We start from the raw sequence: 22,823 nt of genomic DNA on the forward strand, positions 1-22,823 counted from the left end.
TTGAACAACAGAAAAACAATTTCACACGTGACTGTTCAAATCCCTTTAGGAAACAATCTATTATATACAGCTTCTTCTGCCATTTGCCAATTTGCTATGCTAATTTCCTGTGAGTTTATTCCTCATTCTCTTACCTGCTAAGGTAATACGCTCAATGTAAAATGTATTGAATATTTTCCAGGTAGCTTATCATTCAATCACTGGATATTCGAATTAAAAATAGAATGCAGAGAGGCGAAGACAACCTTATACCACCATCAAAACCTTCATTTACATACCATGTAAAACCTCTCTCAGGAATTTAACATCGCTGTATAAGCAAATAGCAATCTGATTCATTTGAGTTAATCTCAGATGTATAAAAGCAGCGTCATTCCAAAACACCATGTCCGTCTGCAGGGTGTTAGAAGTCTTCCTTTTTCCGATTAGCTCTCAAAATATCTAAAAGGCTCCCAGATAAACTCTGTCAGGTACAATTTGGTGGTTCTTCAATACCACTGATTTCCTTCCATTTAAAAAAAAGTCTAATAAATGTAATTTATTGTATTTATCTACCTACTATAATCACAGTCAAATGGCTTTTGGTAACAGCAAATGTGCCTCCAAAGCAAATATACATAGTGTCTGGGTGCAATGTTTTCCCTTTAATTCATTCTAAATTACATAAAAAAAAAAATCTATTTAAATGCCCCCACCACACCACCCCACCCCATTTTTTGTCAAATATCTTCGACAAATAAATACTTCATTTTTTTTAACTCCCAAGTGAATACTTGTGATAGACTTCATAGTGAATATGCAGTGCGAATGTAAAATACAAAAAAAAGAAATTCGTATGCATTCTTAATACCTACTAATGATGATAATAATAATAAAAATATCAGTAATAATAATAACAATAATAATAATAATAGTAACAAAGAAACCATTAAAGCAATTTACAAAAAATAAAAATTATATATATATATATATATATATATATATATATATATATATATATATATATATATATACACACACTATATAGATAGATAGATATGTATATACACACATATGTGTGTATATATATATATATATATATATATATATATATATATATATATATATAAAACAATTTCAGTACAAGTTGTCTTCATGTGTCAGTTGTCTTCATGTGGTTACACAGTGAGGAGTTGCTTATGTACAACAAAAAATAATAATTTTAGTGTAACTGCAATACTTTGATGAAGTGCATAGAGTATTATAACTTAGTGAGAATTTCTCAGAACTGAAAGCAAAACAAACTTAGATGTTGAATCAAAAGTGATGGAAAAATGCTTTTTGAAATTATTTGAAGTTAGCATAGTCCGAGAAGATATCTACAAAATCTTGTACCACTTTGTAGCAGAAGTCATACTGTTCCTGAAAAAAAAAAAACATGCATTTACATGTTTTTATATATTCAGATATATTAAGAAATATTAAACTTGTTTTTTATCCTTGGTTATGTGATTCATATTTTATTTTAAAAAATGGCTTATAGATTCTCACCACAGTTTGGACCATGTGTGGTCTCTGGGTGCGTAAACTCTTCACAGTCTGGAACACGTCTAGCAAGCCTTCAGCTTTAACCCGCTCCAGGATATTACTGAGGGCAATAAATGTTCCGGTCCGGCCTGCTCCGGCACTGAGGAAACACGATAGATTTTTATTATGTGAATTCTGAGCGAAAACGAAATATCTGTGTGTGTAAACTAATAAATAAGGTTAAAGAGTGTGAGTTAAAGTCTGTATATTTGACCAGAAAGCGTAGAAATTTGTTACTATTAAGCCAACATTATTATTTCTGTGACAGTATGAAAGGGAAAATAATTGTATTTATTTTTAAGGCAAAAACCAAGAACCCTTGTTCATTTCCATTCAGATTTTTATCTCTCTATCACGTAGATGTGTACCTGCAGTGCACCACTATGGGGTGGTTGCCAGATTGCTGCTGCTGTTTCTGCACTGCAGCGATCAGATCAATCATTCCTTTTCCGTCTGATGGGATTCCAATCTCTGGCCAACCATGAAAGTGAAAATGTCTGACCAGGCGAGATTGCTTCTCCTAAAAACACATATTATGTTTACAATATGCAATGTGTGTATGGAAGGATACATAGACACACTGGCAAACTAAATGCCAATGCTAATCTGTTGAAAATGAAAATGTTTTTGCCACCATGTCCTGAATCGACTTATCCCCTTTAGACAGAAGAGCCACTGCAAATCAATACATGGTCCTTCTGACTCGTTCTGAGGGTGGTCTTTTCCTGCGTGATAATCTCCCCACCTACTGTACAAGGCATGAGGGATCACTGAGTGTTTCAATGAGTACCAATATGATGTAACCCATATGTACTGATCTTCTTAGTGACTGTTGGAGATGTTTTAGATAGAGGGAATATGTTTTGGAAGATTGGTGTTCAACACTCAGTGACATACTGAGAGATTTCTATAATTGCTGCCAATCACAACGAAAATGAATTCTTTCTTTAATGTCACCCATGTCTGAAATTGTAATGCCTTCATTAAATATAGTGTGGAATAATATAGATATAAATTGAAAATTATTCCCACTATTGCAGTAAATTTGCTTTCTCTTAGAAGCCAAATTTGGGACCAGTATTAGTCTCTTAAAGGCTTTTGTTGCTACTTGTACATGTAGCAATGCCACTGCTACCCATCATTCCAAACTGAGCCATGGCAAGCAAAACAAAACGTAGCAGGTGAGTATATCTTGCCGGTGTGTACGTCAGGAGCAAATCTCGGAGGCTGAAGTTCTCATAAAGCGTGTCTCTTTTCAACTCCACGTTGTATTCCCCGAACATAATGTTGCCCTCCGCAGGCCAATAACGCACACATTTCTCCTGCAATCAAGAAAAGATGGGAGCAAAGGATGAAGGCGTAATTCAAATCTGATCAAATTTAACTGATTATATTAAATAGAATGAAAGTAATGGCATTTTCTTACATGGTAAAAATAGAAAGCATGCAGTCTGGGATATCAGTTAAGAGTATTAGTGAATCAGCAGGCGCAAAAGCAACTTAGTGTACCTGTTCTCTCTCTTTTAGCTCCGTCAACATGACAATAGAGTGACATTTCCATTCCCAGACCATGCGCCAGAAGTCCTGCACGGTGTGTGCTAACGGGCCCTGGGTAGCAATGAAGTAATCCTTTTGCCTGTAACCCTACACACAGCACACAGTACATTTTGCAATCATATGTGAATTATGCCATTCCACCATTAAAAGTGGAAAGAAGGTGAATGAACGAATGAAAGAAGGGATGCAAATGTATGTTTTTGATTCTAAATGTAACGGAATAAAAAATATAACATATAACTATTTTCTTATACAGTTGTCAGCATTATACTACAATATTCTATTCGGTCACTTCATGTACCACTTTTGTACGTCGCTCTGGATAAGGGCATCTGCTAAAGCCACAAATGTAAATGTAAATGTACAGTGGTCCTTGAAAATCCGCGAATTTTGGACGCCCCTATGCTACTTTAGTGAATTAATCTAGACATTGTCACTTTAATACAATAATGTGTTTTTAAAATTTTTATAAAATTTGTTAGTAAAAACATAGTTTAAAAGGTTATTCCTAACGTTCCTGAACATTCGTTCCCGCTACGGATTCCCGCAAATTTGAAGATAACCCGCCACTCACAGGTTCCAAATAAATACGCGCTAATTTTCCGAACCGTGAATTATCGAGGGTTGACTGTAAAAACAACATTTACAATAAACACTCACAGTTTTAATAATCTACTGTGCTAAATATACCCAGGCAGCTTGCTCAACCTCAACAGTGGGTTCAAAATATATCCATGACTACAATATGAAGAAAAATACTTACATCAATAAAAGAGGCATTTATGTAATCTGTGAATTCTTGACCTCGTTTCACTGAAAGGATTACCCTGTTGAAATCATCTGAAACACAAGTGTCATATCTGCATAATCAATATAATTCATAATCAAGGTTAAAACATTTAAAATATGGAAATGGAATGTAATACCAGAAACATGCATTACAACATGATATATATTAGGGCTGGAAATCTATTAAAATCACGATTAATCGCATGATTGTCATAAGTTGACTTGTGATTAATCGCAAATTTTTATCTACTATTTTCTGTTTTCTCCAATTAACATGATTTATGCAAATGAATGTTTATTATTAGTGAAACCAGACTCAACACAGAACACGAAGACAAAATATTCATGTAAATGTTTTAAAAATGTAAATCATCAGGACACCAAACGAACTGATGCTCTGTTTCCACACAGATGGTTTTAATTGCCAGATGTGTGCATCATTGTGGATTTTGGTGCTTGATTTAAGACTTGGCGCATCAGTAAAACAAATGTTTAGCGACTAAATTCTAAATAAAAAGAGAGGATGTTGTGAATAAATGTATGTTAGGTTGAAGGTTGCATAGTTTCTCCGCTTGTTTATTGGTTGAAGTGTCCTATGATGTCCAAAAAAAGGGCGGAGTTGAAGACCAGATTTAGCCAATGAAAATAAAGAACGCAGTGACGTGTACCTTTAGCTCAGCCCCTTTTTTCAATCAATAAACAAGCGGAGAAACTACGCATAGGCTACGCTACAGTACTGTACTAAAGGACTTACTATAAATGTGATATTTCTACAAATGTACACAAAATTTATTTATATCTTTGCTTCTGGCAAATGTTTTCTGTGAGTGTTTAAAGAGTTTGGGAGGATGATTTATGGCTTAAACAATAAAAGCATTTTTGGGCCGGTTCTGGCACGTAACTACCACGATTACAGGGGACGACTGTATAAAGTAATATAGGGTTATAGTTACGGTTTAGGGTGAAGATTAGGGATTAGGAGTTAGGGATTGGGGTAAGAGCAGGAGGACGGGTTTGGGGTTACAGCCAGGGGGATTAGATCAGGGTTAGGGGTTGGCATAGAATACATTTTTAGGCGAAAATATATTAATTTGAAATGTAAACTATTAATCTTTTTATTTCCGTAATGCTGCTTCGTGACATTTGTTAAAAGCACTATACACGTAGCACTGAATTCAGTTTAATAAAGAGACATATAATACAGTATATGATGTTAATACATTTAGTACCATGCAGCAATCGGTGCATTACTCCGGCTCAATAAGGTAAAAATTGTTTCCTTACAGGGAATAATCTGCAGCACTCTGTTCTTCCTCATGTTCGCCGACAGATTCCCAGTCCTCATGTTTTCCTTCATAATTCGAACATTAGTCAATTTCTGCAAAAGAATAAACATAAAATAATAATTATAATAATATGATGAGGAAGAAGAAGACAATAGAATATTATAAGGTAAAAAAATGTAATGAAATTAAAAATTATAAAAAAAAATTATAGTTTGATTACTCTGAATTCCTCCTCCAGCCCGACTCTGTCCATGTGTATGTGAGTACTGTGAAGTCTGTGCAAGTGGCCCTCCAGGGAGGACACGTCCAGTTCAGTGTCACCATACAGGAAATGCTCCAGCAAGGCTTGATAAATAAATGAGTACTGCATCTGCATGAGTACAAGCAATGGCAATGTAGAAGGAGTTCTCAGATATTATGGATAGAAATAGTGTATGATACATGATCATGGTTACAAAAGATTTTGATTTCCAAGACAGACTAAAGTCTCACATCTGTCTGTACAAGTTGGCAGCGCTGGTTTCGTATTCGAGACACGAGACCAAAGACGTCCACTCTGCCCTCAGCATGCATCATGTTCATCATGGCATCAATCACAATGAACGTCCCGGTCCTCCCGACCCCAGCACTAGACATTTCAGAGAGAATAAACAAAAATGAATGCGCTTTAATGAATTTCTTTATTTTGAGGAAGATCTTTATTGTCATTGTAGCCATATGCATTGATATGAAATAGTGTTCTCTCCTAAGCACTCAAGATTTTGTAATTCTGAACCCTTCACCAGCAGTGAAGCCAACTGCAATGGCAGCTGGTTGAAATAATTTATAAATTGTTAATTAGTCATTTTATTTAATGATGACCCACATGCTTGGAACTGAAAACTCATTTTCAAAAAGAAAATGTGCTATTTTTTATATAATTTGATTAACCTTTACATGGTGCGATAAAATGCAAGGTGTTACAAACTGGACACACACACCCTCACATTGTCATTTTCTCAAATGACAATACTAAAGAAATGAAACTTGGATATATTTTAGAATAGTCAATGTGCAGCTTGTATAGCATTAAAAATCTACTGTCCTCTGAAAATAACTCAACATACAGCCAATTATGGCAGCGAGTGGAGGGCGAAGCATATGCTGCTACGTTTGTGCTGCTAGCAAGGCCTCTCTATTTCTCTCTATTTCTCCACAGGATGGCAGTAGGAACAGGAGATACCACTTATTTTTTCTCGATCCTATACAAAGTACTTTCGAGAACAGTATCTTCAATAATCGGTATAAATACCAATATTTTTTCAATTTCACCATTATTTTTATTAAATAGAACTTAATGAAATTCTCTTATTTATTAAAATAATTATCACCCATTATCATTTCCCTATGCAATATTCTGCCCAAACATAGGGCAAATGGTTCTCAGCACAGATAGCTGGTTTGACGATTTACATCCTTAGGGCTCATAACGCATCCGATCAAATCACGTTTTGTGCTGCATCATCACACCAGTACCTCTGGTCCACAGTGTTTGTGTGAAATGCCACAAAAATACAATAGCTAGTTTGTGTTAATTGTTTGAAGTAGCAAATTAATGTCAATTTCTGTACACTTAGTTTACGTATGGACAGATTGGTGGTCAGCGTTACCTGCAGTGAACGATTATGGGTCCGGCGTGGGCTGGGTTTACACTCTTGACTTTTTTGAGAAACTTCAGCATTCCGATAGGAGAAAGTGGCACACCGAAATCGGGCCAGCTGGTGAAGTGGAGCTGAGTGACCAACCTTGGGGATCTGCAGCCTTCTGAAGATTGCTGAAATCCAAACAGATCGGCAAGTTCAAAGAAATGCATAAACGTGCATTTTGTTACTAAGTAAATAATACCTAGATTGTATGATGCTTCTATGAAACAAATGTGCAATTTTTGTATTCTGTATTCGCTAGTGTTAATTTTTATACGTACATATTGTACACAAAACTTCCTGATAGTGTAGTCCACCAGCACTGTGACATCCTCCACAGAGACCCTCACACATCCATACAACCAGCAGCCCTGCTCTGGCCAGTACTGATAGCATTTTTCCTAAAAAACAAGCAGATGCTCAGGATTTGCCCTTCACGAACATTCCGATATTCGCACACCAAATAGAACGCTGTATATTTATGGCTTTTACCTCTTTTCTTTCCCGTATGTTAGTCAACATGACTATAGTGGCACATTTGTGCTCCCAAACCATTCTCCAGAAATCAGCAACTGTCTCCGGTTTCGGGCCTAAAAATAGACAAAAACAATTAAAACCTTTTTTAAAAATTCGATCAGAAAGATATGATGTAAATAATTCTAACGAGAATAGGAATTGCTGAAATCCCGGTGGGCACTGAAAAGTCTTTTATTGTGTCTGAGTTCATTTCTTCTTTAGGCCACTGTACATCCAGTCGTTAGTCTGTTCTGTTAGTGTCCTCTTTAAGAAGGTTTGGATAAACACTATCTACTTTAAGTAATTAGCAATAACTGATCACGGGAAACTGTTAAGTAGAGGTCAACCGATTGAACGGCTGATTAATCGGCCCGATTTTTGGCATTTTTTTGTTAATCGGCATCGGCCAATTGTGCTGCAAATTAGGCTGATTATTAGCCAGGTGCATCTCTCTCATAACTCTCCCATACCAGCAGGTAGCAGTAGTCTGTTTTCAGCATCCGAACTGTGAAACCATAAGAACTAGAACCGTCTATATATAAAGCGAGCAACGTTTACACCTGCCGCAAAGCTCGTTTAGCTCTATTCAATCAAGTTCCCTCTTTACTCCGTCATTGTTGGCTTTCGTCAGTTCTGTTTTTCTCTCAAGTTCTCATTTGCAATGCTGAATAGCTATTCCGAGTTGGCTTTCTCACTGACAAGCTCCGCCTCCAATTCGATCTGAAGAATCGACCAAAAAAACAGCCGACGGTGTCCGATTAGATCCAACAGTGCAGAATACACAGAAAGAAACTAAAGCCGACCGACACATTGGCTTACGACTGACCGTTGAGTCCAGGGCTTTATGTTCTTATCCTTTATTCTTAATCTAGTCTTATATATTTCATTGGTTAAATATGAGGCTACTTTTGGAGAGAGAAGGAGAACAACTTTTTGGAACTGTAATGTTAGTGAGCCCTCAACCAGCTGTAGTTTAGGCTACAGGTAGCAACAGGGACCAAAACCGGGTATCAAGTGAACAGGAGCGGCTTGTGCTCATGAAGCAGGCATGGCTGAGAGGAGGCTGTGGTTGTAAAGCGGGGTGACTAAGAGGAGGCTGACAAAAGAGTGTGATAGTAAAGGGGGGTGTCGCTATAAGACGGTGTGGCTAAAATAAGGTTATGGTTATGGGGACCAAGTCTAGAAAATCTTTAGTCTTATAAATGTAAGTTAGTGTCTAAGACGATTACAGGGCAGGTCCCTGTGGTGCTCCTGGTCTAAAAATATCTCATTCACCTGCTTCCTATGACCTGGGGTTAATTTGGTGTAACATTCACCTCCTCCTTACCACTGGGCTGTAAATTGGTGGGGAGTACAGGGCAAGAAAGATCTCCAGCTCTCACATAACACTATAATTTAACAGAATTGTGGTATACATCTATTTTGGCAGTTTAAAGATTATAAACAATAACAGAAAAATAAATACTCTACTGAAAATTTGATGCCAGAGCTGCCACAAAAACTCTATATATAAATGATATATATTATTATATATGTATAGCCATTTTAAGCTTACCTTGAGTAGCAATGAATTTGTTCTTTTCTTTGTAACCCTAAACACAAACGTGCATAAATTCATTTGGTCAACTCTTTCAAATAATCACTTGTAGCACAAAGCAGGAAGAAATGGCTCACGTCTATGTACGAGGCATTGATGTAGTCTGAGCACATGCGGGCATCGGTGTGTGAAAGCAGCACTCTCGAGTGATCATCTGTGAAAAAAAAGACAGATTTCATCTAGAGAAAGTGGACATATTTTGGTATGGTGTAAAAAGACCTAAAAAACATCTGATGAAGTTTTATACAAAAAAGCAAGTATTAAATAAGTGTTTCAGCCACTGTATGTTTAGATTTCAAATTTGCAGTTACAATGACTGTATTTACTTTTGCCACAATACAAAAAAAGAACGATTTATCACAGTTTTGAACATGCTCATTTGTCCACCAGCATCATCTTTACAAACATCAGAGATGTAACTTACAACCACCTTGTTGCTTTTATCTGGAAAGGATTTTGGATTAACACTCGACTGTAAGGCGAATATTAATTCTGTCTGTAACCAAAAACTACCAACTTAACACCACAAGAATCACTTTCTAATACCATCTAGTAATATATGTATATATTTAGCTCATTTTTAATGTAAGTAGATCATTGTGACTTGGACATTTTAAAAGTAGCTGGCAATCTAAAAAATTGTCAGTACCCCTGGTCTGGATTATGATTGGGTCAGGTCTGAAATGTCTTTTTTTTTTTTCAACAAATAGGCCCAAGAAAAACAGAAATAATAAGTGATTGCTTTGAGATTTTCATATAAAAAAAAATCAGTGAGATTATTGTATGTTCACATTTAAGATTTGCTAACATTTAAGATTTGGGATCTGAACCAGCAGTTGTAGTAGTAAGATTTAACCCAGCAGGGTCCTGGGATTTGACCCAGAAATGGTACAGAGATTTGACCCAGAAAAGGTACAGAGATTTGACCCAGAACTGGTACTGAGATTTGACACACCAGTGGGACTGGGATACGACCCAGCAGTGGTATTGGAATTTGTGTATTTCCATGTATGTGTCTGCAGTTCTGACTCACAGGGCAGTATATTTGGATATCTGTTCTTTTCTCTGTTCTCTTCTTTGCTCGCTTCCTCGAATGTTCCACGGCCGAAACCGCACGGCAAAGACTGGGAAGAAAGAGGCAAATAATTAAAGTATTGAAGCGGGAGTGACACAGATAGTGGATTGAGACAAAAAAGAGAGCTACAGTATGGGTGGGCTCATACATTAAATTCTTCTCTGAACAGCTTGCCGTCATCTGCCATGCGGAGGCGGTACTCTTCCTCCAGAGAGTCCAGTGGGATTGGGAAGTAATGCTTTGATGGCGAGGGCGATCTGGGAAGGAGCACCAATGTTTGCTCTGAGAGATAGAGAAAGGCAAAATATATAAAATATATATATATATATATAAATCAACCCCTATAATTCGCTCCGATGGCTTCACACGAGAGTCTGCATTCAATTAGAACTTTGTTTATTACCACACTTTTGTACAGGTGAGCAGTTCCACCATTTCAGAGTGGCTTATATCTCACACAAACCACATTTACTACAAAGAACAACAATTCCTCATTTACAGCACATACTTCTGACCTCTATGAATTTGGAATTAGACTGGCAAAAAAAGGGTCTTACCTTGGTCCTCCAGGAAGCCATTGGGTAGTTTTTTGTCAACCGAAGTGACAAGATCCTTCCTTTGGTGCCGGAACCTTACAGAACAGTACAATAAGGTCAAAATGAGCAATCAGAAAACACACACAAACCTAATAAACAAAAATGTAAGAACAATGGCTAAAGGAGCACACCATTTAAAGCTGTTCTTTCTCATGAGACAGAGTTCTGATTCAAAACAGCAGCTGAGCGCCAAAGACCCTCAGTGCAGCTAGAACAACTGCTTTTAAGTTTGTTACACAGACAGCTGTTAGTCTTGCTGGGAAAGTGCATGTACACAAACACACACAGACATAAAAACACACACAGTGTACACAGCAGTGTGACTATGGAAGTGTGGTTGTGTGTGTGTGTATGTGTTTTTGCCTTACCTAAGTAGGTAGACTGCGAGGAGTATGAAGATGATGACAAGAAGAGAAATGACGAGAGCAGCAGGGAGGATGTGGGAACCCTGAGGAGCAGGAGGATCTGAGAAAAAGAAAAACGTATAAAATATAAAACACGTGTACATTTTTTGTACAACTTGGGCCAAACCTACCTGCAGTCCAGTTGGCATGTGAGGAAGTGTTTGATATAAGATGTGTGGCCACCAGAAACAAGACCATCATGACTGGGAGAACAGAAAAATGGACAAAGAGCAATTACACAATTTATTTTAAGATATTAACAATGAATAAACTCATTTTTTAATGCAACCAGGTTACACTAATGCAATTTCTCTAAAATTATCTCTTAATTGATTGAGCTATTCATGGACTGTAACTCCTGAGACATATCACACTTTTCCTTGTAGTAGTAATGACATCATGTGCTAAATTAAAGATAGGAAAACTAGGTCAGAATCCGCCACTTTGAAAAATTAAATAATGTATAAAGAAACTGCACATATGGCATGCATGTTTTGAGATATTGTCACTACAAGCATTTTTGGGTCTGTGCACTGTGATTATAAAAAAATTATGAAATTCAAGGTTTTTAAAATATAAAGACAAAAATAACAACATAAATGTCAGTCCTTAATCCCAATGGAAACCTTGGGAATGACCTAAAAAAAAGCTGTATACAGGAGATCCAACTTTTTTGTCCAAAGAAGAATGCTTCCACAAAGAATTAATTGGGAGGGGTGCCCAGACTTATGCAATCAAGTTGTGGTAATTATTAGTTCACAATAATTTGTTTGTTTTATGACATTATGAATCAGGCAAAACATTATGATATTATAACATTATGACAGGTAAAGTTAATAACACTCATTATCTGTGATAATCACTTCATCATGGCACCTGTTAGTAGGTGGGATATATTAGGCAGCAAATAAAAATTTTTTCCTCAAAGTTCATTGGGCAAGCGTAAGGATTTGGGCGAGTTTGACAAGGGCCAAATTGTGATGTCTAGACGACTGGGTCAGAGCATCTCCAAAACTGCAGCTCTTGTGGGATTTTCCCGGTCTGCTGTGGTCAGTATCTATTTAAAGTGGTCCAAGGAAGGAACAGTGGTGAACCAGCGACAGGGTCTCTGGTGGCCAAGGCTCATTGATGCATGTGGGGAGAGATGGCTGGTCCGTGTGGTCCGATTCAACAGACGAGCAGGAAGCTTCAACAGGAAGCTGGTCATAATGTTATGCCTGATCGGTGTGTGCATATATATATATTTATTTATTTTTCACTTTTATGTTGCCGCCTGACACAATCGCTCAAATTGACACCGCAGCTCTCCACTGATCTGAGCATGATGACAGAGCGGTTAACGGGAGCCTTTGCTCAGTGCAAAACCCATGGAAGCCCAGTTGAACAACTTTTAGACTGTGTGGAACAAATTCTCTGGTCTGATAAGACCAATATTCTCCAAGCCTCAATTCTAAATGTTAAGTCCTTAGAAAACCAGGCAGTGCTCATCACCTTCACAACAGCATCCCAACAGTGAAGCATGATGGTGGCAGCATTTATTAATAATAATATAATTATGAATTATAAAATGAAGTAAAACATTAATACGGTACAGTACCGTATAAATAAAATAGCATTTCTATCCCATCACACACTTCGTAAACTGTAATTAAAATTAGAATAATTAGAACAGCCGGTAGCCATTATGCTAACTATAAAATTATCCTGCTTCAAATACAGGTACTTCATTTTTTTTATTTTATTTTATTACACAATACAGCCAACTGAATTATATTTAAAACACACACATGCACTCAAAACATTCTCCAACAGAAAGTATACACACAGATGTTGTCCGAACCAGCTGCTCCTTTTACTTCTTTATGGACACTAGCCCAAGGGGTCTTCTAACTTCATAGCTTTTCCAATCTTTTTTTTTTTTCTTTCTTTTTGTTTCTTACTTCAGGGTAATACAGTGCACCATCCTGGCCAGCATACATACGACAGCCATAGGTAGTCACCTGTTTGATAGAAAGCAGGGAGAGAAAGAGAGAGAAAGAGGAAGGATAGTAGACAGAATTGCTGCTTTTATCAATTTGGCATTATCTACATGAGGGTAATGGGGTTAAGTGCTTGCATCAAGTGAGTATTAGTAACACAGGCCCACTCTGAAACACATATGCTCTACATAACTGACCAGCTACAGGGTAATAAACCTGATATGATATGCTTTAAAAATTTTGGGAAATGTTGAATGATTGTATACTTCCTGAATGCCCAGAGCTACGCAACAGCTCAAAATCGTTCCATGTGGTAATGGATCATTCCTACATATGGTATGATTATTACAGTGATTACATTTCTCAGCCTCGGTGTGTACAGTATGTGGTTGTTGTCTTAGTTTTAACAGAGCAAAACCAGATTGCCCTAAGACATAGAACAGCAATATTTCATGGAGAATCAAGAGAAACCCTGTGGTATAAACACTCGAACTCTAAACTCTCTCACTCTAAACTCAGAACATGTGTGTATAAGGACATGAGAAAAACTAATAAAAAGAGAAAGGCAGAGACAGGACACAGGAAACAGAAACAGAAAACCTGTAAGCATGCTATATCTTAGCTCGCTCTTAGCTAATCAATTTACTAGCATGTTTTTGAAAGGTAGAAGCATTGGTGTGCTGAAACCAGGAGTACATGCACAAAACCTTTCATAGAGTTGGAACTGTTCCTGAACTGTTTTTGTACTTTAATCCCTAAACATTAGACCCTAGACATCCAAACTGTGTGTTTTGATAAACTCTTCTTTTGATTGTTGATAGAGACATACATACACTAACATTTCACATTTAGTCCCAATTTGCTCTTTTAATTCCCTCCACTCATCTGGGAAAATATTCTACTAGATTTTAGAGTGTGCATATGGATATTTGGGTTCATCAGCCACAATGGTACTATGAAAGGCAGGTGTATGATGTAGGTGAGGAGACCTGGGGTTCAGCGCTGAACAGGGTAAGGATCTGTCTCGTCATACAGTGTCTCAACGTTTAAGAGCATTTGGACTGAAAGCCCACTCTGCAGTGACCAAACCTTTCATTAGCAGAAAGAATCAAAAGGCTAGATTAAGCTTTGCTGAGGAGCATGTTGTGTGGACAGAGGAGAACTGGTCCAAAGTTCACTTCAGTGATGAAAGCAAGTTTAATTTATTTGGGTCCGATGGGAAACATTATGTTCGGCAACAAACTGGAGAAAGACTGAACCCAAAGTGTGTAAAGAAGTCAGTGAAAAGTGGAGGAGGAAGTGTCATGGTTTGGGGCATGTTTTCTGCAGCAGGAGTTGGGCCTCTTATACAGCTACATGGCAGAGTGAATGCAAATGTTTATCAGAAGCTTCTTCAACAACATATGGTTCCTTCCCTGCGTTCATCACCCAATCAGCCCGCGGTGTTCATGCAGGACAACGCTCCATGTCACACAGCAAAACGGGTAAAGCAGTTCCTTGAAACTGAAAACATTCAAATAATGACATGGCCTGCCCAGAGTCCTGATCTCAATCCAATACAGAACCTCTGGAAAATCCTTGGCGACAAAGTTTGGCCAAGAAACCCACTACTGTGGAGAAGACTGGAAGAAGAGAGGACCAAAATCACACCAGAGCAGTGTGAGAGACTAGTGCTGTCCTGTGGCCGCAGATGTGCTGAAGTCATTCAGAGCAGGGGCCTGTACACTTCCTACTGATTGCTGACTGTTGTAACCTTCAGAAATTTGTGTTGTAATCTTTTTCCATGCTACAGTCATTGTTTTTCTCTAATTTTGATCAGTGTGTTTGCTGCAAAATAATGTTTTTTTTGGAAATGCCTGTTATTTTGTGGAAAAGGTGTTCTGGTAGCATGACAGGACAAAAACTCCTTCAACTGTTGAGCAGTGAAGATGACATTAGTTCAGAATTGTTCAATTGTTTATAAATTGTTCTTTAATTTTGATCGCCAGTGTACATTGAGATTACATTCATTGCAAAAAAATAAATTAATTAAAAATAAATTAAATAAAATATATCTTTGCTTTCACTTGGATTCCAACCCAAACAGCTAAATAAAAAAATATTACATTTAATTTAGTTAAAAAATAAATACAAATAAATAAAATAAAATAAAATAAATCTCACTTAATACAATAATATTCCACTTAAATCAGTATGAAACTACACATGGCTCTACCCTTCAATACACAGAATTTCCAGCGTTTCAGGGTAAACATCAGCCTCGGATGCTCAATAACGGTCTAGGCTGAGTAAATGCACGTCTACTAAAGACTGTATCTATTGATTTTGGTCCTTTGGATCGAGCGCTCAGGATAAACAGGCACAGATCCTTGATAATTTATAGATGTTACATTTGCAGAGCTCGCATTCACCCCGAGCAGGTTCCAATGAAAATGTTGCATAATTAATCTTCTCTCCCTTTTACTTACAAGTCTGAAATCGTAAACCACCAAGAGCAAAGCCCACCCAATCACACCTGCAGCAGATGAATAAGATTCAAATGAGCCTGTCCCAATTTCTACCCTTATACACAAAGCTCCGCCCCCAAATGTACAGCTAGGAGACACAAAACCAATCAAAAGTATATATAAATATTATACTATGTAATACACTTGTTCTGAGATGAAAGATTTTGTATAATTTCTACATCAATTTCCACATTACTGGTAAAAAAAAATCAATATTGTTGATTGTCTATTCAATTTTTTCATGGCTAGCAAACTTTTTTGCTTTCAAGAGCATGAGACTGCGTAGTGTATTATTGATTTTTCATGTCAATGCCACACCCTGATGTGAAATGTGTCCTTGTCAACATCAGTAACTACACAAACACACCACAGTCATTATGTACACCCTGTGGACACACTGCGGACAAACACAAGAGTGCTTTCGCTTCTGTTTACACACCTGCTATTATTGAGTGCAAATGTGAGTTATATTCATTTTGCCTTTTTTTTTTTTAAATCTATCTCTGAAAGTGCTATTTTTTTATTTTTTTACAAAATGTTTTGCCTAGTACTGCTGCTGTTACAAACCAAATAATAATGATTATAAATAATAATAATAATAATAATAATAATAATGCGTTTGAGGCACATTTAAATGCACCTTCACACTAAACCCAGAACTCTTTCTCATACACACACACACACACACACACACACACACACACAACATGTGAATGGTAATGTCTAAATTTAGAAAGCCTATACACCCCTGTTACAAAGGGTTTTTTTTTATGTTTAAAGATTAACATGACCACCTTCCATGCAATATCCAAAAAAAAAACACACACATCCAATTCAATAATGAACAACTTCAGAAAAGGAATCTTTACATTAAAGCCTAAGATCTAAATCCTATCAAAAGCCTGTGTAATGACTTAAAGAGGGCTGTAAAAAGGGGATCTAGGATAAGGGTTCATGCAATTTGTAGGTTTGGAGGTTTTTTTTTGCAAAGAAGAGTAATAATAATAATAATAATAATGCCAAATCAGGATGAATTATGTTAGTAGAATCTTACCTTTTTTTTTTAAAAAAGCTGTATTACAAGTAAAAAAGTGCTTTAGTAGAATTTATTTTTCATTTCATTATTTTGAAGCCATTCAATTATTGTGCAATCCCAACCAAATTTTGCGCTGACATTCGTTCTTTTCATTCTAATCTATTCAGTCATGATACTGACAGATACGTATAGAATTAGGCCACGTTCTGTGTAAAACCGATGTGGAACGCATGGAAACAATACTTCATTTACATTTTTGGCTTTAAAACCTACATCCGTCTGACTTTTGGCCTTGCCGTTGATGTTTACATGCCTGAACACAAGCATATTGTCATTTCAATTCAATTTAACAGACACCCTTATTTACATCAACTTATTTCGTTGTATACAACTGAGCAGTTAAGGGTTAAGGGCCGTGCTTAGGGGACTGCTTGGTGGTGCTGGGATTTGATCTCCCAACCTTACAATCCATTTACTTTTGCAGATTCATTCAATATTTGGAACAAAAATTAAATAGAGACCAGTGTTTTAACATATGCTGCTACTGTTGTGGTGTGTGTGTGCGTGCGTGCGTGCTCGTGTGTGTGTGTGTGTGTGTGTGTGTGTGTGTGTGTGTGTGTGTAGGTGTGTGTGTGTAAAATACCTTTCGACTCTTTTGCAGGCAGACAATGCTACACTTACACCCAACCCTAACCTTAATCTCAGGAATACAAATGGAAGTGATTTCTGTCTTTTAGCCCAAATGGTGATAGAATAAAACACACACACACACACACACACACACACACAAGCACACACAAGCACACACAGGTAGGAAATCATATAATATGTGGAAAAAACTCAAATAGGGACTAGTGTTTTGACATATGCTGCGACAGTTGTGTGTGTGTGTGTGTGTGTGTGTGTGTGTGTGTGTGTGTGTGTGTATTACCCATCCTTAAGCACATTAGACTAATCTTATTGCAGGTTGTTTGTGTGAGTGAGAAAAAAAACGAGGCAGAAGAAATGATATATCAGGGGTCTGTTACACACGGACCACCGACCTGCAGAGCACAGACCGGGATAAAGGATGCAAATCGGGATGAAGAATCCAGATTGTTGTCTGGAAAAAGAAAAAATCTAGAATTGTGTGCAAACCGATTTCAGACCGCTATCCCACATATATGTGTGTTTATCTCTTATAAAAACCGTCCCAGGGCCTACCGTGGATAAGCATGTTCTCTTGTGCGCGCGCAGCCACGAAGAGACAGTCAACACGTCGTAGAATATGTCGGAATTAAACGTATTAAAGAAGCATTTTCGGTGGTCTTACCGTTACGGTTGCATCCCACTAGCTGAAGTGTTTGGTAGAGTCGAAAAATCCGGTGCTCTGGGATAATGATTTTTTATTATAAGGCGCGCGCGGTTTTTTTCCCCTTCTTCATTTGCGCCTTGTGACGGTCCGCTGCACGCGCCGGGGCTTCCGCTGCGTCACTCTGTAACGTTGAGCGCGTGCAGCAGCAGAGAAGCAGCGTTACCTGAAGGTCTACCCGTTCAAGCACACACACACACACACACACACAGACACACAGAGAAGGCAATCCGGTTAAGCAGTGCGTTTCTGTAAAATAAATAAAGAAATAAATGCATAAAAAAAGATGCCAATAAATGCATAAAAAAAAATGCCAATTTTATTTTATCCTTGGTTGCACTGAGTGTAACTGTGAATGACAGGGTGGGACACGGGTCACAATTACAGGGCAACATTCGCACCCATTTCTCGTTTCTATTCCTCAATTAGGACGGTTAGCATGTTTTTGGATGCCAGGAACCCAGGGGAAACCCGTGTGAAAGGATGCAACACTTCACATAAACAGTATAAACAGAGACATGGGGCACATTTACAGGGTGACATTCTCACCTGGGCAAATTGGGACGGTCGGCATGTTTTTGGAAGGTACGAGGAAACCAAACAACCCTGAAAAATCCCGTGTGAAGGACGGCAACACTTCACATAAACAGTATAAACAGAGACATGGGGCACATTTACAGGATGACATTCTCACCCTCGTTTTCACCGTGGGCAAATTAGGACAGTTGGCATGTTTTTGGACAGCGCCAGGAAATCGGATCACCCAGGGAAAACCAAGGATGGCAAAACTTTACAAGGACAGTATAACCAGAGACACGGGTCACATTTACAGGGCGACATTCTCACCCTCATTTTCACCCGGGGCAAATTAGGACGGTCGGCATGTTTTTGGAAGGTATGAGGAAACCAAACATCCCTGAAGAAACCCGTGAAAAGCACTGCAAAACTTCACACAAACAGTATAAACAGAGACATGGGTCATGTTTACAGGGTGACATTTTCACCCTCGTTTCCACCTGGGGCAAATTAGGACAGTCTAACCTTTGCTGAAGATCAAACACAGGGATGCAGAGCGTGTTGACATTTTTTTGGCATTTGCCAGATGCCCTTATCCAGAGCAACTTTCATTTAGCTAATTCACACAGCTGAGCAACTATTTTGTTAGGGGCCTTACTCAGGGGCCCAGGAGTGTCAGCTTAGTGTGGCTGGGATTTAAAATCATAACCTTCTGATCCAAAGCTGCAGCCCCCTAAAATGATATACTACACACTTAATGTATATAAAGGTAACAAATTATAATCCCACACTAAGAAAATGGTTTACCCATTATAGATCGAAATATCAATCTGCATCACGATTTTGTGTAAAGCTACGTTGTGTTATTGTTTATTCATTTTAACTCTGTGCAGATCAAAGTGATCTAAATTGAATCGAATACAATTAGAAGTGTATGACATCAGAAAAGCAGAAATGCTGACAGTATTGAACTTGGCTTTGAGGCTCAGTGACAGGTCGCTCTCCAAGGTTCTGAAACAGGATTCTTTATTTTTATTTTTGTTGAGCTGGCAACTTTGACATTACAGCTTAGCTTCCTGGATAATGGTTATTGGGACTGAATCTCCTGAAAGGGTGAGATGAGTCAACTTCCCGAAGCTTCTTTTCACATGTAGCACAGTAACTGTGATAAACATTTTGAATCCTAATTAAGCATAACATGCAATTTCTTTTCTGATTGCTTTAAGGTCATCATAATACTGTTACAATAATGTAGAGATGAACATGACGTGAAATACTGTCAACTCCAGAATTATTAGTAAAATGTTAGATACAATATTAAACTGTTGCCATTTATTGGTTTATTGGTTTGATAGAAACGATTTGTAAGCCCTATCAGGGTGGGATTGGTTTTCCCGGGGAGTGCTGCAATAAAGTTTTTAAACAGCGAGTTAATCTAGGGTTGTTTTTCCTTAGAAATCCAGATGTCTGTGTCACACACAGAGTTGTAGCTTGGGATAATTTCAGGTTCGATCTGCATGCTGCAGTGATGTTGATAAATTTATTTATTGACTATTTGCTGTACTATACAGCCAAAGATCACTACACTCCTCATCCTTGATCCTCTCATTCTAAATCCATGGCCATTAAAACTGGGTTTGTCACTAAATTGCTTTTGAAATAAATGCCACTCTTTAGGGGAGGCTTTCTACTACATTTTAGAGTGTGGCCATGCGGATTTTTGCTAAAGCGCATTGGTGAAGCCAAGCACTGATGTCAGGTAAAAAGGTTTGGGATGTTGTGTGTGTTCCAGATAAGCACAAACATGTTCAGTGCATTTGGGTTCAGAACTTTTTTATTATTTATATTTTAATGCACCGACTTTGTCTTGGTCACTGTCATGTTGGAACAGGTTTGTGTACTGCTTCAGAATACAAAGACATCCTATACAATTATTTTTTTCTAACCAGATTTGTACAGGCTCACATGAATACTGTAACTGTTGCTGTTACAAACCCAACTTTTAAAAAGGATCATTAAAGAAGGGGGAAGTAACATAAAAAGACACGTGAGACAAACCTGGCAGTTTGACCATTGAATAATGACAACACGACTCAGGCAATGGTTGAAACATAATTATCTACATTAACCAAGAAAATAATAAATCAACAGGATATCATCCAAAACATAAAAAGAACGCAAGGATCATCACAGTGGCTGGTTGGACCTCACATATGCTTTAAAAAATCTAAAATCATCAAGCCAGTGAACAACAGGTAGAGGTAGCAACATATCAGCTCAGCCTCCTCGTCTAATGCTCTCCCATCTTAATATCAACCCAGAGCATTATTACAGAACAGGCCGCAGGTGGGCCAGAGCGGAGCTTAACTTTGGGAAAAGAGGATAAACCCAATCAATACAAACAACAAAAAAAAACACCCAACACACCCAAGGCTTAGGTCATAACAATACAAATACAATAATGGACAAATGTTTGTGTATGTCTGACCATCAGATTCATATGTGCTTTTTAAACATCCTATTTCACATTTAGTTACCATTTGCTCTTATAATAACCTCCACTTTTCTGGGAAGATGTTCCACTAGATTTTGGAGTGTGCTTGTGTAGATTTGTGCTCATTCATCCACAAGGGAATCAGTCAAATCAACTTTTGATGTAGGGTGCAGTCAGCGTTCCAATTCATCCCAAAGGTGTTCAGTAAGGGTGAGGTCAGAGCTCTATAGCCACTCATGATCTTCCTTTCCAACCCATGTATCCCATATCTTCATTGTGCTCTATCATTCCAGCTTTCTTCTGTTTATGTTACTTGCTGACTCCAGTAGCAAATCAAGAAACAAAATGAATAAAAAAACTTATTTTTGTTTAAATGGCTCAGACATGGTTGCAGTAGAACTTTTATGGAAAGAACAAGGCTCTCCAGGCACATGCCTGAACCCTTTTCAATATATTTATGATTGTACCTCTTAGTATAGTGGTCTGATGGTGTTGCACTGCATAATAGATGCATTGCACTTCCAAGGGATGTTGTAAATGGCAGGGAGGAATATTTAAGAGACCATAAAAAGAGTTTTTGTCTTTTGACTATTTGTAATGCTTATGAGTCATTTCCATCTTCAGCACTGGATGGATCATCAATGAAAATCAATTGCTTAAAATATATCCTGTCATAATTCTAGACCAGGTTGAACTAAGTAAAAACAGGAGAATAAAAGAGACAGATACTGGGAAATTTGACATATTTGCCACCACGTTTAGGAAGGTATCATACATACAATAACATACAAAGGACAGTTTTATAATGCATAATATCTTTATTTTGGACACACATCTCAGATTAGAACATGTCACTCAATGTCTGTTTTGGAGCCAACAGAGTATTTTGGATAGGAATGTCCCAAGTGCTGATACTTTAGTTGAGGACAATACTCATTATATGTATTAATGTCCTCTTTATAGCATGATAATCGCTCAAATGACAGATGCTGATATTAGAAGAGAATAAGAATCACTCTGTCAGGTCGGGGCTCGAGCCGAGGTTGACTGCATGAGATGTGGGAGCTTTTGCAGTTTGCAACAGAAGGGTGTGTAAACCTAAATGCAAAGACGAACTCGAGTATAGAGTAAGAAAATCTATTGTTTCATATGAAATGTACAAAAAGCACAGAAAACAGCAAAATTTAATTTCACAAACTCAGGTTTGGAATGTGACAGAAAACAAAGAATGGGGAATAAAAAAAAGGCTCAAAACACAGTCTTACCAGAAAATGGCAAAGTAAAAAACAAACAAACTCAGAAACAATGACCTGCACATGGCAACTTGAGAAAATGGTGAAAACACAGAAAAACCAACATGGGAAATCGTTCACTCAACTTGTAAAAGGGCTTGTACATATAGAAGCATAAAGGTAGCAAAAAGTACAATTGAAATGTATTTCTGCATTTACATTTACCCCATTACCATATTTGTGCAAAAAGAAATTTGGTCTGATTCTGAATTGATTTTTTAAAACCACATACGCTTGATCACATTTGTCGCTGGGTGTTTAAAGCAAAAGCATTTGCTACCTTTTTGCTATACGTTTGGCTCAAGTGTTTAAATACTGTGAAATACATTGCCATCTTGAATATTGCATTGACATTTTGCAAATGATATTTTACATTGAATTTTACTACCGCAATACTTCCATATTATAATAGGACTCGAAAGGAGCCACAGGGACACAATGGCGACATCTTGTGGGAAAAACAGGGAAACACAAGAAAAACAAATAAAACAGGCAGAAACCTAACAGGAATTCTCAGATCCTGACACACTCAGACTCACCACAGAGCACAAGCAGTGTGACGACTAAGCTACAAAGCATT

General features: G+C 37.6%; 1 protein-coding gene across 2 annotated transcripts; it reads right to left on the reverse strand.

Moving 5' to 3' along the window:
- Positions 1-1,120: 1,120 nt before the first annotated feature.
- Positions 1,121-18,134, reverse strand: ptpreb (protein tyrosine phosphatase receptor type Eb). Of its 2 annotated transcripts, XM_046855976.1 has the most exons (21): positions 17,903-18,134; positions 12,894-13,068; positions 11,200-11,271; positions 11,033-11,129; positions 10,626-10,699; positions 10,217-10,350; positions 10,027-10,117; positions 9,071-9,147; positions 8,952-8,988; positions 7,373-7,470; positions 7,162-7,281; positions 6,848-7,011; positions 5,691-5,826; positions 5,419-5,568; positions 5,197-5,290; positions 3,887-3,963; positions 3,076-3,210; positions 2,763-2,888; positions 1,935-2,086; positions 1,531-1,666; positions 1,121-1,401 (listed from the first exon to the last, which is right to left on the reverse strand). In XM_046855976.1, exons 3-21 carry the CDS (start codon positions 11,267-11,269, stop codon positions 1,327-1,329), a joined length of 2,043 nt encoding a protein of 680 aa, XP_046711932.1. In that variant the 5' UTR covers positions 11,270-11,271; positions 12,894-13,068; positions 17,903-18,134; the 3' UTR covers positions 1,121-1,326. The 2 variants fall into 2 exon arrangements, with proteins under 2 accessions (XP_046711932.1, XP_046711933.1); XM_046855977.1 differs by lacking the exon at positions 12,894-13,068.
- Between the last annotated feature and the right edge of the window lie 4,689 nt (positions 18,135-22,823).

Source organism: Silurus meridionalis, chromosome 8 (genome assembly GCF_014805685.1).
Source record: "Silurus meridionalis isolate SWU-2019-XX chromosome 8, ASM1480568v1, whole genome shotgun sequence".
NCBI classification, from domain to species: domain Eukaryota; kingdom Metazoa; phylum Chordata; class Actinopteri; order Siluriformes; family Siluridae; genus Silurus; species Silurus meridionalis.

Excerpts from the sequence above, each read along its gene's own strand:
- ptpreb (XM_046855977.1), bottom strand. The coding sequence starts at position 11,269 with ATGATGGTCTTGTTTCTGGTGGCCACACATCTTATATCAAACACTTCC. Across the intron at positions 10,118-10,216 it reads TGTTCAGAGAAGAATTTAAT|TCTTTGCCGTGCGGTTTCGG; the intron begins GTATGAGCCCAC and ends CTTTCTTCCCAG. Across the intron at positions 7,282-7,372 it reads ACATACGGGAAAGAAAAGAG|GAAAAATGCTATCAGTACTG; the intron begins GTAAAAGCCATA and ends CTTGTTTTTTAG.